The 15,651-nt window shown below is 42.6% G+C and overlaps 1 gene segment (V, D, J or C); it reads right to left on the bottom strand.

The window, feature by feature from the left end:
* Window positions 1-13,073: 13,073 nt before the first annotated feature.
* LOC132886948 (T cell receptor alpha variable 19-like) lies at window positions 13,074-13,522 on the bottom strand (the record flags this gene model as incomplete). The annotated part of the segment is given in 2 exon segments: window positions 13,074-13,366; window positions 13,483-13,522. Coding segments are annotated over 2 exon segments (333 nt in total), but the record flags the coding sequence as incomplete, so codon positions are not given.
* Window positions 13,523-15,651: the final 2,129 nt, after the last annotated feature.

Below are 15,651 nucleotides of genomic sequence, written 5' to 3'. Positions count from 1 at the left end.
GCGTTGTTCCTGTGTCCCTAAAAAAAGCCATTGTAAAGCCTCTTCTTAAAAAAAATAATCTGGATCCTTCAGTATTAAATAACTACAGGCCAATATCAAATTTACCATTCATTGGGAAAATCCTTGAAAAAATTGTCTTCAATCAATTAACTGCCTTCTTGATATCAAACAGCCGTTTTGATAATTTTCAGTCAGGATTTCGTGCCAATCATAGCACTGAAACAGCGCTGATTAAAGTTATAAATGACATACGTCTTAATACTGATGCAGGCAAAACATCGGTCCTGGTATTACTGGACCTCAGTGCAGCTTTTGATACTGTTGATCACAACATACTGCTATATCGACTTGAACACTGGGTTGGATTGACTGGTAAAGTTATCAATTGGTTAAATTCATACTTAAAAGATAGAAGCTTCTTTGTTACCCTGGGAATTTGTTCCTCAACGTCAATGTCCTTGACCTGTGGTGTGCCCCAGGGGTCGATTCTTGGACCATTACTTTTCAACCTTTATATGCTCCCACTTGGGCAAATTATCAATAACAATTCAATTTTGTATCACTGCTATGCAGATGACACCCAAATTTATTTTGCTCTATCACCTAGTGATTATGCCCCCCTTGAATGTCTCTACCAGTGTATCGATCAAATCAACAGCTGGATGTCACAAAATTTTCTTCAGCTGAACACAGATAAAACAGAAGTAATTGTATTTGGAAAAAAAGATGAAAGACTCAGGATTACCACTATTCTTGACACAAAAGGGATTAAAACTAAAGAAATGGTTAAAAATCTTGGTGTTTTCATTGACAGAGAGCTAAACTTTGACAGTCACATGAAAGCAATCACTAAAACGGCATTTTATCACCTAAAAAACATTTCCAAACTAAGAGGACTTATGTCAAAAAATGATCTGGAAAAACTAATACATGCCTTCATCTCTAGTAGGGTTGATTACTGCAATGGCCTTTTCACAGGCCTGCCAAAAAAGACCATCAAACGACTTCAGCTGGTTCAAAATGCAGTGGCTAGGGTTCTCACTCGAACAAAAAGAACAGAGCACATTACTCCAATTCTAAGGTCCCGTCACTGGCTTCCAGTAAGCTACAGAATTGACTTTAAAGCATTGCTGCTGGTGTACAAATCTCTAAATGGTACAGGGCCCAATTACCTCTCTGATATGTTGCAGCGGCCTAACCCAATCAGATCTACCAGATCGAAACAGAAAAATTTACTATTAAAACCAGTTGTTAAAACAAAGTATGGTGAAGCAGCTTTTAGCTACTATGCAGTACAGCTATGGAACCAACTGCCAGAGGACATTAAAAATGTTCCTGCTGTTGGCAGCTTCAAATCTAGGTTAAAGACCAAACTGTTTTCAGATGCTTTCTGTTAAATAATTAATATTGACTTCTTTACATTTTTTATAATCTTTACTTTCTCTGCATGTTTCAAATTTACTTTAACTTTAACTTTATTCTGTTTTATTCTGCTGGTTTCTTTTTTTTTCTTTTTCTCCTCCTATTTGAACTACTACTTCATTTTATTATTTTATTTCTACTATTGTTTAATTCTTATTATTTTCTTTTAATTCTTTTAATTAATTGTTTAATTCTTATAATATTATATATTAGAATAAGAATAAAATTATTTTATGTAATTTTATTCTCTATTGTTTACTGTTTTGTTTTTACTTCTGTAAAGCACATTGAACTGCCATTGTGTATGAAATGTGCTATATAAATAGACTTGCCTTGCCCATTTTCGTCCTGTCATGGCAGAGTGCCAGTGGCCTAATGGATAAGGCACTGACCTCTTAAGCCAGGGACTCTGGGTTTGAGTCCCATCTGTGGTGTGAGGTCAGCAGAGTGGCGCAGCGGGAGCATGCTGGGCCCATAACCCAGAGGCCGATGGATCGAAACCATCGTCTGCTAGCCTTTTTACTCCAACGTTTTCCAGAAGACAGCTATTGCAGGCTCCAGACCCACAGAAAGTGAGAGGTCAGCAGCGGGAGCGTGCCAGGCCTGGAGGTCGATGGATCGAAACCATCTTCTGCCGAGTCTACCAGCTTTTACTCCAATGTTTTCCGTGACCCAGTGATTGTGGATTCGAGACCCCTGTGGGGTGTGCAGAGTGGCGCACCTGAAGTGCACTGGGCCCAGAGCCCAGACAGTCTGCTGCTCTTTCTAGCCACTTTTCTTCCCAAAATTCCCAGCAGAGGCAATAAACGTCATCTGTCTGTCTTACTAGAAATTTGGTGGCTGGCCTCGAAAATTGTCCATCAGGAGGCCTGATTTTCAGTGCTCTGTCACTACTTTGCCATTTGTCAGTGCTTTGTAACCCAGAGGCCGATGGATTGAAACCATCCTCTGCTAGTTGGTGGCCTTTTTACTCCAACGTTTTCCAGAAGACAGCTATTGCAGGCTCTAGACCAGGGGTCTTCAATCCTATCCACAAAGGGCCAGTGTGGCTGCAGGCTTTCATTACAGCCAAATTAGAGGCTCACTTGATTGTTGATTGGAGACAAGGGTGAAATGATTAAACAAGTGAAATCAGGTGTAGCTCCTGCTTGGTTGGAATGAAAGCCTGCAGCCACACTGGCCCTTTGTGGATAGGATTGAAGACCCCTGCTCTAGACCCACAGAAAGTGAGAGGTCAGCAGCGGGAGCATGCCGGGCCCGGAGGTCGATGGATCGAAACCATCTTCTGCCGAGTCTGCCAGCTTTTACTCCAACGTTTTCCATGACCCAGTGATTTTGGGTTCGAGACCCGTGTGGGGTGTGCAGAGTGGCGCACCGGAAGCACGCTGGGCCCAGAGCCCAGACGCCAACACAGTCCGCTGCTCTTTCTAGCCACTTTTCTTCCCAAAATTCCCAGCAGAGGCAATAAACGTCATCTGTCTGTCTTACTAGAAATTTGGTGGCTGGCCTCGAAAATTGTCCATCAGGAGGCCTGATTTTCAGTGCTCTGTCACTACTTTGCCATTGGTCAGTGCTTTGTATCACGCAGACAGGCACATAGGCATTATGGGAGTGAAATAAGGCCCACCTCATCTACCAATTGTTGTCACAGTATGTTACCCATGTCTACGACTCACAGGTCAGAGCTCTTTGGGCAGAAAAGATCCTGCTCAGTGAATCAGGAAAAATCAGAGTGATTTCATGGTTTTCTAACTTTTTTCCACATGTTCTTCTTAAGCACAAGACATAAAACATAATTAATCAATTGCCCTGAATTGTACACGTACAGTCATTCATTTTCTGTACCCATGAGCTATGTCAGGGGTAACCCAGACACATTCACACCTCTGGGCTATTCAGAGTTTTGGCTTGACCTTCTGTAGGTCTTTGGACTGGGGCAGGAACCCAGTGCAAATCCTCACAGGCACGAAGAGAACATGCATGCTCCAGACATAAAGGCTGCCATTCACCCACTAGGCTCAAGCCCAGACCCTGCTCGGTGTGAGTTGACACTGCTAACCACCGCAACATTATGCGGCCTATGTAAATTCAGTACAAAGCTGTGCTTTCCAGTGTAAAATCGCCTGGCTACGAGTGGCAGTGTACGTGCTTCCAAAGAAAAGTCTTCTTATTTAAGTCGGGGTAAAATGCCTTGTAAGCAATTTGTGACTGGAAGGAGGACGTGCTGACATTAAAGCTGGACGTTGCAACCGTTTGACTTTTGTGCAGACCCGGCAAATTATTTCAAACTGAGCAAACACAAAAGAAGTTTCTGTCGCGGAGATGAGAGATGGCTGAGGAACGAGCCTAGCTATTTTTGAGTGGCTGCCCTTTTTCATCCTGTCATGCAAGAGCCCCAGTGGCCTAATGGATAAGGCACTGGCCTCCTAAGCCAGGGACTCTGGGTTCAAGTCCCATCTGTGGTGTGAGGTCAGCAGAGTGGCGCAGCGGGAGTGTGCTGGGCCCATAACTCAGAGGCCGATGGATCGAAACCATCCTCTGCTAGTTGGTGACCTTTTTACCCCAATGTTTTCCAGAAGACAGCTATTGCAGGCTCTAGACCCACAGAAAGTGAGAGGTCAGCAGCGGGAGCATGCCGGGCCCGGAGGTCGATGGATCGAAACCATCTTCTGCTGAGTCTGCCAGCTTTTACTCCAACATTTTCCGTGACCCAGGGATTGTGGGTTCGAGACCCGTGTGGGGTGTGCAGAGTGGCGCACCCGAAGCGCGCTGGGCCCAGAGCCCAGACACCGACACAGTCCGCTGCTCTTTCTAGCCACTTTTCTTCCCAAAATTCCCAGCAGAGGCAATAAACGTCATCTGTCTGTCTTACTAGAAATTTGGTGGCTGGCCTCGAAAATTGTCCATCAGGAGGCCTGATTTTCAGTGCTCTGTCACTATTGGCCATTGGTCAGTGCTTTGTATCATGCAGACAGGCACATAGGCATTATGGGAGTGAAATAAGGCCCACCTCATCTACCAATTGTTGTCACAGTATGTTACCCATGTCTATGACTCACAGGTCAGAGCTCTTTGGGCAGCAAAGATCCTGCTCAGTGAATCAGGAAAAATCAGAGTGATTTCATGGTTTTCTAACTTTTTTCCACATGTTCTTCTTAAGCACAAGACATAAAACGTAATTAATCAAGTGCCCTGAATTGTACACGTACAGTCGTTCATTTTCTGTACCCATGAGCTATCTCAGGGGTAACCCAGACACATTCACACCTCTGGGCTATTCAGAGTTTTGGCTTGACCTTCTGTAGGTCTTTGGACTGGGGCAGGAACCCGGTGCAAATCCTCACAGGCACGAAGAGAACATGCATGCTCCAGACATAAAGGCTGCCGTTCACCCACTAGGCTCAAGCCCAGACCCTGCTCGGTGTGAGTTGACACTGCTAATCACCGCAACATTATGCGGCCTATGTAAATTCAGTACAAAGCTGTGCTTTCCAGTGTAAAATCGCCTGGCTACGAGTGGCAGTGTACGTGCTTCCAAAGAAAAGTCTACTTACTTAAGTCGGGGTAAAATGCCTTGTAAGCAATTTGTGACTGGAAGGAGGACGTGCTGACATTAAAGCCGGACGTTGCAAGCGTTTGACTTTGGTGCAGACCCAGCAAATTATTTCAAACTGAGCAAACACAAAATAAGTTTCTGTTGCGGAGATGAGAGACGGCTGAGGAACGAGCCTAGCTATTTTTGAGTGGCTGCCCTTTTTCATCCTGTCAGGGCAGAGCCCCAGTGGCCGCAGCTATCAGGGATTGGACTGTATTCTTAACTGCTAACCATTCCTAACAAAATCCTAACTGTTCCTAATGAAGTCCTATTAAATCCTAACAAAGTCCAAACAATTCCTAATAAACTCCGAACTAAAGTTCTAACATCCTAACAACAGGGGCAAAAGAGCCAATCATATGCCTCCATCCAAGGGGCAAAAGAGCCAATGGCGTTCTTCACCACTCCCATGGCGACAAGACAGCCGATCACAGCTTGCAGGCCAGAGACGGCGGTTATTGTGAACAAGTTTATTCTGAGGCGATTTCTCTCGGTGGCATTTTCATCTTTCTCGACACTAATATCCGAATGACAAGTGTTTACAAGTAAGTACAATTCACCAAAATGACATAAATGAGTGAATTTAAGTTGCGTTGGTATATGACTTGTGATTTTGTTATAACTATAGCGATGTAAACAAAAGTTAGCGGTGTTTGATTAAGGTCGAGGTCTGTGATGTGATGCTGTGATGTTTAATAAGACCAGGAATATGTTGAATTTGTTATTGATAGAGAACAGGCGGTAGCCTCCTTAAATTTTGTCATAAAATAACTTTCTTTTTACCCGCGGCCAATTCGGAAGGCTACAGTAACAGTGTCAAGGTTTACAACTTAGCCTGAGAAATGGTGCTAGTTTTGTAAACGACATGACGAAACTTTGATGTGTCTCATAATGTTTTATAAGTAAGATGTTTTGTGATCTGGAGTCAGTAAAAACATTCATATTTGTAGGCTATTTTGGGGTGTAGGTTTACAATACGGCTCAGTGCATCCTGAGGTAACCCTTAACGAGACGATAGCTCCTGACTGAGGTGAAAATGCGGCACCTAAAGTAACCGGGGGCTACTAAAATCATTTTAAACACGGTCAGGTACATAGTAGTAGCAGTAATTTTATGAATACTAGTTGATCATTGATCAAACATTACACGAGTGTGTCGGATTGAAGTGTCTGGGATATAATGTAATACAATGTTGCAGGTTAGTGTCAATCGACCAAGACCTAGACTCGAATTCAGATTCATATGCTTTATTCAAGATTGAAAAAGATTAGATGTCTGAGGTATTGTTAAACACACTGTCACACAATGACGAGGAGGCTCGAGGATAAGGTTGACGTTAGTTTCTTGATGTAAACATTAGTTTACTTCAGGTACTGTCTAGAGACACATACACACAGGGTATTACTGTCCTACAGACAAGTGCATATCACTCCGCCTAAGGTAATATAGTCCCAAAACATATCACAACCCCCCCGTTTAGCTTATAGACCATACATTGCTGTGCAGCAACCATAAAGGATGAGCAAAAGCAAGACTTGTGTGTTAAATAATACTTACATGGCTAAGCTCTGTAATATGTTATTTAGTTTCATTTGATTTGAGGGAGTGTGTTCTGTGATGCGAGTTTACTTATCCTTTTACTTGCCAAGAGATATTCTGAATCCTATCAGTATCACTGGTGGTAGACGCTGAAATGTTTCAAGCCAGTAAGTAAGGGTCATTGTCAGGATTTATTCATTGAGTCCATGTTGCTTACAACAACTGTTGTCTAAAGATGTTCTTCTCTCATCCTCCTCTGCAGACATGCCAAAGTGCAGAAAACCGGATGCCCACTGGGCGGGTGTTATGACCCTTTATGCCCAGGGAAAATTCAAATTTTCAACTGGCCAGAGACCCGGGTGTAGACGATGGAGGTAAGTGATGGAGAGGATAAACAACTGCCCTCTGACCCCTGTCTTTGGCCAAGCGGTCAGAAGCATCGACATCTTTGGCAAAAAGATACCCTGCCACTGTGGATATCATAAGGTAAGTTACAACCCCCCCCCCCCCAAACCACACACACAAAACACACAGTACAGTGTTGCTCTCTCACACAGTAGTCATTGTCATTTTTTATGCAGAGAATGTGTTGTGTGGAATACTTGCTAAATTAATGCTTTTTTTCATAGTCAAGAAAACAGACAGAGGCACCAGCAGATCCACAGGTCGTACAGGACAGCAGTAGCAGTAGAGCTGCAGACACACCTAGGGCCAGTGAAACATCTGACAGTCAGGACAACTCAGCTTCTACCATGACATGTTCTCTTTGTGCTGAGAAGCTTTCACCGGACCAGTTCACACAGCACCTGTCTGACTACCATGCCCAGGAGCAGTGTGAGCACTGTGGTATGTAGGCCTGGGGTATTGTGGGACTTTCACAGCACCTTGAAAGATGTCATGGAGTGAAATCGGAGATGACGGATGTGCCCCTCCTCAGCCCCCAAGATGCTCCTGCACCAGCCTCCCTCCCCGCCAAGAAGATAACGCCTGATGCTCTAGCTCCTGCCCCTCCAACAGCACCTACAGCACCTACAACAGCTACAGTGGTGCTTGAAAGTTTGTGAACCATTTAGAATCTTCTATATTTCTGCATAAATATGACCTAAAACATCATCAGATTTTCACACAAGTCCTAAAAGTAGATAAAGAGAACCCAGTTAAACAAATGAGACAAAAAAATTATACTTGGTCATTTATTTATTGAGGAAAATGATCTAATATTACATATCTGTCAGTGGCAAAAGTATGTGAACCTCTAGGATTAGCAGTTAATTTGAAGGTGAAATTAGAGTCAGGTGTTTTCAATCAATGGGATGACAATCAGGTGTGAGTGGGCACCCTGTTTTATTTAAAGAACAGGGATCTATCAAAGTCTGATCTTCACAACACGTTTGTGGAAGTGTATCATGGCACGAACAGAGATTTCTGAGGACCTCAGAAAAAGCGTTGTTGATGCTCATCAGGCTGGAAAAAGTTACAAAACCATCTCTAAAGAGTTTGGACTCCACCAATCCACAGTCAGACAGATTGTGTACAAAAGGAGGAAATTCAAGACCATTGTTACCCTCCCCAGGAGTGATCAGCCAACAAAGATCACTCCAAGAGCAAGGCGTGTAATAGTCGGCGAGGTTACAAAGGACCCCAGGGTAACTTCTAAGCAACCGAAGGCCTCTCTCACATTGGCTAATGTTAATGTTCATGAGTCCACCATCAGGAGAACACTGAACAACAACAGTGTGCATGGCAGGGTTGCAAGGAGAAAGCCACTGCTCTCCAAAAAGAACATTGCTGCTCGTCTGCAGTTTGCTAAAGATCACATGGAGAAGCCAGAAGACTATTGGAAAAATGCTTTGTGGACAGATGAGACCAAAATAGAACTTTTTGGTTTAAATGAGAAGCGTTATGTTTGGAGAAAGGAAAACACTGCATTCCAGTATAAGAACCTTATCCCATCTGTGAAACATGGTGGTGGTAGTATCATGGTTTGGGCCTGTTTTACTGCATCTGGGCCAGGATGGCTTGCCATCATTGATGGAACAATGAATTCTGAATTATACCAGCAAATTCTAAAGGAAAATGTCAGGACATCTGTCCATGAACTGAATCTCAAGAGAGGGTGGGTCATGCAGCAAGACAATGACCCTAAGCACACAAGTCATTCTACCAAAGAATGGTTAAAGAAGAATAAAGTTAATGTTTTGGAATGGCCAAGTCAAAGTCCTGACTTTAATCCAATTGAAATATTGTGGAAGGACCTGAAGCGAGCAGTTCATGTGAGGAAACCCACCAACATCCCAGAGTTAAAGCTGATCTGTACAGAGGAATGGGCTAAAATTCCTCCAAGCCGGTGTGCAGGACTGATCAATGGTTACCGGAAACGTTTAGTTGCAGTTATTGCTGCACAATACTGAAATACTGAAAGCAAAGGTTCACATAGTTTTGCCACTCACAGATATGTAATATTGGATCATTTTCCTCAATAAATAAATGACCAAGTATAGTATTTTTGTCTCATTCATTTAACTGGGTTCTCTTTATCTACTTTTAGGACTTGTGTGAAAATCTGATGATGTTTTAGGCCATATTTATGCAGAAATATAGAAAATTCTCAAGGGTTCACAAACTTTCAAGCACCACTGTACAACAGCTCCTCCAGCATCTACAACAGCTACAACACCTGCAACAGCTACAACAGCTCCTCCAGCACCTCAGAGCCGCCGATGGCTTCTTCCTGCCTCTGCCTCTGCCCCTCCTCCAGCAGCACCACCTGAGTTCCACCTTCTGTACTCACCAAATGTAAGCCGGGCTAAGTTTTTACCCAAGCCATTCTTCAAAGTCATCAAGCCAGGTGACCTGGAGTGGATTGCCCATATCCTCTATGAGCCAAGTGGACAGCTGAGACAAGAAATCCGTGACAATTGGCACCACCCTCCAAACCCAGTGAGATCGTCATCACCTCCTAATCCTCACAATTATTTCAGGCAAAGGGTGTTTCTTTGGGCTCCGATGCATATGTGGGGTATTCCCCTGAAATGCATCAAATGCAATTCTAAGATGTACCACTCTGGGATATACCCCAAAGCGAGAGAGGTAATCGATGTCACTTCCAAATACTACATCATTGGATGTGAGTACCCTAGGTGCAGCAAGTGCAGCAACCTCACTCTCTGCCCTTGGAGCACTGACATTCTAGAACAGCTAGAACCATCGAAGCGCAACATATTCCCTGCTGTTCTCACAAAAAACTTTGCACTGGACAGGAAATGTGTAACACTTTTATGTCCTAGAACAGCGGGGAACAGCTCCAGTTACGTGCAGCAGGCCCTCCAAGAAACACACAGCGAGGAGTGGGCAAGGAGATGTTGTGATTATTTCACAGATTGTCAGCTATACAAGAAATCCTGCCTCAGCCAGCCCCAGGATGTTTATGTGCCGCCACCAGCCTTCCATCCCCTGCCCCTGGCCCAGTGGTTTGAGAAAGTGCATGCCAAGGATGTTGAGGGTCACATTGATGAGCTAAAAGGTGTCATCACCTCAACATTTGGCAGAATTTTGAAGTTGGACTCCACCAAAAAGGTAAATGTAAAACTATATCAGCTTTGAGTATTTCTTTTTTTTTGAGTTGGCTTTGAATACATGTGCTTATGAAGTATGCACTTTGTTATAATACAGATCATCAAAAAACTGGCTGGAGGGATTGAGGGCACAGCAACGTGGATGACGAATGTCACCAACGAATATGGTGAAGTCTTCAACTGTGTCCTCACAACTGGTGAGGGAGCTGGCCTAGATGACCGATGCCAAGGCATTGTCAGGCAGTACAGGGATGCCGGTGAGCCACAGCCAGATGTCATCTATGTGGACAGAGACTGTTGCAGCGACAGAGGTGGGTTACCCGTAATGTGTTTTTTGCCAGGATATTAATGACAGGCTGACTGCAAAGTATCTAATTATTTTTATGATCTTAATTATTCACTGTAAAAAAAAATCTATCATTTTAACAGGAAAACCCTGGCAGCTGGGGTGACCAGAAAATCCCTGTAAAAAATACAGCACCCCAGTGTAAACTTTACTGGTTTACAAAATTTAACAGTGATTTGAACAACAAATATATGTTTCGGGGTTTACAGTGCTGTTCTGTATGCATTTCACATAGTTTTACTGTAAATTTCACAGTCATTTTTTACAGTGTTTTTATGATCTTATGAATTTATGAAGGAGTGAGCTCTGTTCTGCACTGTTTTTGGCCATGGACCGTGCGTTTGGATGTGTTCCACTTCATGAGGCAGTTCACTGACGGTCTCACCACAGAACACCATCCACTGTATGGTACATTCTGTTCTAAATTGTCAAGCACAATTTTTGAGTGGGACAAGCAGGATGTCTGTCATCTGAAGGAGGCCAAGCAGGCAGAGCAAAAGAAGAAACATCCTGGCTATGAGCCAACAGATGCTCAGGTGTTGGCAACCATCAGCACAAGTGAGCTAGCGAGGCACTGCCGCAGGAGAACCCGGGGGGTAGAGGAGACTCGTGCACTCATCAAAAATCTGCTTGACTCCATGTGGCAGCTGGTGGACAGCACTGGACTGCACCTCATCAATCACGAGAGCATGCCTCGAGTGTGGGAGATACAGCAGAAACACCTTGCCTGCATCCAGGATCCACCAGGAGTGCAACTGTACACCAACATTGGGTCAGGGGTGGAGAAAGGGGACAAGACACTTGATGTCCTTAGATGCAGCAGAGGGTCTTCCTCTCTTGAAAGCTTTCACAAGCACCAGTGTGCATTCATTCCAGGCAAGTTTAATTTAAACCTTACATATAGTAGTACATTTTGTTATTGATTGTCATGTATTACATTGTCATAATGTCACAATGTGCTCACAATCGGTGATCTTTTTTTTTTTTGTCTTAACAGGTTGGAGATGCAATGCAAAACACACACAGATGTATATGCTTGAGGGTGTGTCGAGGTGGAATATCAACCGCTCAGCCCAAGCACTTGCCCTGACAGACACATCCAAGACAAAAATCTACTATGTCAGGTTGCTGTCCAATGTGAATATGCTGAGCAACAGTCTTGGGAAGGCCCCTCATTCCGGAGTTTGTCCCCCCCGGGAAACCTACTGGTAAGAAAAAACACTGCTGTTAGTGATGTCCAAAACTATGCTGTGACGAACCCCTGACTGCTCCCTGTGCGCTCTGGTGTGGCTGCCGACTGCTCTGAGTGTGTGCGTGTGTTCACTGCTTCAGATGGGTTAAATGCAGAGGATGAATTTCACTGTGCTTGAAGTGTGCCTGTGATGAATAAAGGTTTAAAAAAATAAATATTAACATAGGGTATATAAAATGCAATGTTAACCAACAAACAAAGGTTTAGGACAAATGTAAACACCTGTAACTGAATTCATGACACCTTTTCTAGTTATCTGTCCAAAGATACATGCTGTACATTTCTCTTAGCAGTAGGTCGCTAGTGAAGTCTGCTGAATGAGAGACTGAGTAATGAACCTTTAAGTGAATCACAACCGAGGCCTTGTTTATCATGGGTCATGTGGTTTTCTGCTCAACGATACAAAGCCTCAAAGCGGAGCTTCATCTGCCCCCTTATTCTTGATACGTGCTTCGAAGTCTCATTTCTCCATCACGATCTTTAAACAGTGATATCAATTAAAACTATGGTCAGGTTAAGGTAGGACAACAAATGCAAGTGTATGTTGATCTTTGTAGAGTTTATTAAATATATAGCTCAGTAACTGGCAAGGCAAGTCTAAAATGCCCATTATGAGTCTTGAAAGTATGTGTGTGTGTGTGTGTGTGTGTTTTGAATATATTATGAAGCCATTGACAACAATAACAAAAATCTACGAAATCATTGTACTTAGCAACCAAAAAGTGTGATCCTGAGTGTGAACATAGATTTGGAGCAGGAGACCGAGCCAAGACACCTCATCTCATCTCATTATTTCTAGCCGCTTTATCCTGTTCTACAGGGTCGCAGGCAAGCTGGAGCCTATCCCAGCTGACTACGGGCGAAAGGCGGGGTACACCCTGAACAAGTCGCCAGGTCATCACAGGGCTGACACATAGACGCAGACAACCATTCACACTCACATTCACACCTACGGTCAATTTAGAGTCACCAGTTAACCTAACCTGCATGTCTTTGGACTGTGGGGGAAACTGGAGCACCCGGAGGAAACCCACACAGACACGGCGAGAACATGCAAACTCCACACAGAAAGGCCCTCGCCGGCTACTGGGCTCGAACACGGACCTTCTTGCTGGGAGGCGACAGCGCTAACCACTACACCACCGTGCCGCCCTGAGCCAAGACACACTGAATATATATTTTATTGACTGATCTAACGCCCCATTTATTTATTTTAACTCATTATATCATTGATATTATATCATCTGGAATTATGTAACTTTGACAAGTGATCATCCTTCAATATAACATAACTGTGTGAAAGTTTTTGTACAGTGCAGTTGGATTTCCTGTCACTGTGGGCTGCAGAGCACAGTAGTATAGTGCAGAGTCTGATACAGCAGCAGAGGAGATGAGCAGATCCACTTGGTTATTCTTTTCATCAACTTCAGCAGAGAGACGTGGTGGGATTGAATCACTTTTATATCCACTTTGTGATATAAAAAGGAAGTCAGGTTTAGATTTTGGATATTGTCTGTACCAGTGCAGGTAGTTTCCTGTACCACTTGATTTGTAGCTGCAGGACAGAGTAACATCACTGCCTTCATCTATAATTGTATGAGTGAAAAGTGGCTTTATTGAATCTGCCATGGAGTCACCTGTCATAGAGAAGAGAACATGTACATTCTGATTTTTCTTCCCACCACAGAGATGAATAAATCACTAATTCAACGCTTAATATTTCTGCAATAATGAAAAGTCAAAGTTAACTCACCGAGTGAAAGCCACAGACACATGAATATAACAGTGAACATGATGAATGGTCTCAGCTGAGTGAAAGTATTCTTTCTGTACTATGATATGTTCACATCATAAAGGTTCATGAAGCTCCAGCCCACAGCACCACATGACAGTGTCACCATTGTTACTGACAGATTGTTGATTCTTACTGAAGCATCCTGGCTTTACATTCAGCCTCACATGGGGAACCTGTCTTCAACTCCGACTGTCAGCAGAATTCATATAATTATGAAAAATCAGTTATTCTGGTCTGTAAAAATATAATCAAATAAATAAATCATTAAATCTTTAAATTTCATGTTGCATTTGCTTTTAAAAGTGGTTTTGCTGCATTAGGGACTTTGGTCTTATCAGAAATTGCTGTGAATAAGTCATGATAAATAATTTAGTATAAAAGCTATTATTACTATTATTATAACGCAATTGATTTATTGACTTTGTAATAATGAAGCCTGTTATTTCACTGAGGTGAGGAACAAACCAGCTGCTGCTCTTGGTAATATTATGAAAGATGCCACCAAGCCATTAGCTTATAATCAAAGGCTCGAATTTAGCTTTTCCCTGCTATTAAAAAACACAACCTACATAGTTACTGTTATTACATTACTGCACCGACGGTTAATGGAAAAATAGTGAATTAAAGATTATTAAACTCACCTGGCACTGATGCTGCATGAAAAACTCACGAGTCTCTCGACAATCTGGTTTTCCCAGGGGCGTCAGAAGCATTTTTAATGTGGGGGGGACACACTGGTGGGGGGTCCTCCGGCAGAAAATTTTTAATTAATTAGATGCCATTTCCTGCATTCTGGTGTATTTTTAACAGGTTGTTAAACACCTAATTTTACCTACAAAAGTCACTTAATTCAATGACTATTTTAGAGACTCAACAATAAGTCCTCATTCAACTAGTCCATACATTCATCAGCCTGTTTTTAAACCCACCACTACGCCTAAGATAATGAGATGAATGTGACACAATTTATCACCAACAATGACTTTATGGGTGCATTTTACTTTTTATTTTGTGTTTTCTATTTAGTTTTAGATGTAACACAACATGCCACTGGGCCAAGCAATAGTGACACTCAACTGTATGTTTAAAAATAAGAATATTCATAATCTCACACAATGAACAGGCATGACATGGCATCATGCAAACTTCATAACAAAAAATCACACTGTGTCAAGCAACAGTGACACATAAAAAATAACTTCACACAATGAACAGGTGCAATTTTGTTCACCACCAACAGTGACTTTAGTGGGTGCATTTTACTTTTTTCCGATTTAGTGATACTCATAACAAAAATGGCATGGCATCATGCAGTCTTCATAACACAAAATTACACTGGGTCAAGCAATGACACATAAAAGATAACTTCACACAATGAACAAGTGCAGTTTTGTCAACCTACATGCAATGGTGGTACTACAGTAGCATTTACAGATTAGTATAACAAATAGATTTATAGATATAACTCCTTCTTACATTGGTGCCACCACAATTTCTACCACTTCATAACTTTTATCCCCCTTTCCTTCACAATCCACCTGGAATAACATCCATCTCTCTCCATCGCTTTCCTTTCTACTATTCCTTCCCCATACACTGATTTCCCATCTTACTTTCCAGAAAACTGGCAAAGACCAGACAAAACAAGGAATCAATAAATATCATCAGAGCAGACTTGACCTCATTCTTGGCATTACAGTAAGGCAGGCCTACTGGGTTTGAATGAAATGATAGCTAACATTAAGCTAGCTGATGTTAGGGTTTAGCTGGGATTCAAACCTGGTTCGTTGGTGTGATAATCCAGCAAACCCCCACTAGGCCACCAGGGGGATGACTCAAATGCAGAGGCGTGAGGCGGAAGTAGAAAAAGAATCAAAAGGTTTATTTAAACTATATACACTATATACAGGGCAAAACAAAAGACAAAAAAAACCAAAGAGTATAATCCAAAAGAAAAGCAAAGTGCAAAAATTCAAAAGCTAAGAAGATCATAAAACACAGTACAAAGGAAACTGGAGATAAACATAACAGCACAAAGACTCCGTGACAAGAGGACTGAACTCAGGGGTATAAATAGACAAACTAATTAAGGACACAGGTGAAGATAATTAGGCAATTAACACAAAC

This window comes from Neoarius graeffei, chromosome 1 (genome assembly GCF_027579695.1).
Source record: "Neoarius graeffei isolate fNeoGra1 chromosome 1, fNeoGra1.pri, whole genome shotgun sequence".
NCBI lineage: Eukaryota > Metazoa > Chordata > Actinopteri > Siluriformes > Ariidae > Neoarius > Neoarius graeffei.
Note: the sequence above shows the minus strand (reverse complement) of the source record. Positions and strands in the feature narration are given on the sequence as shown.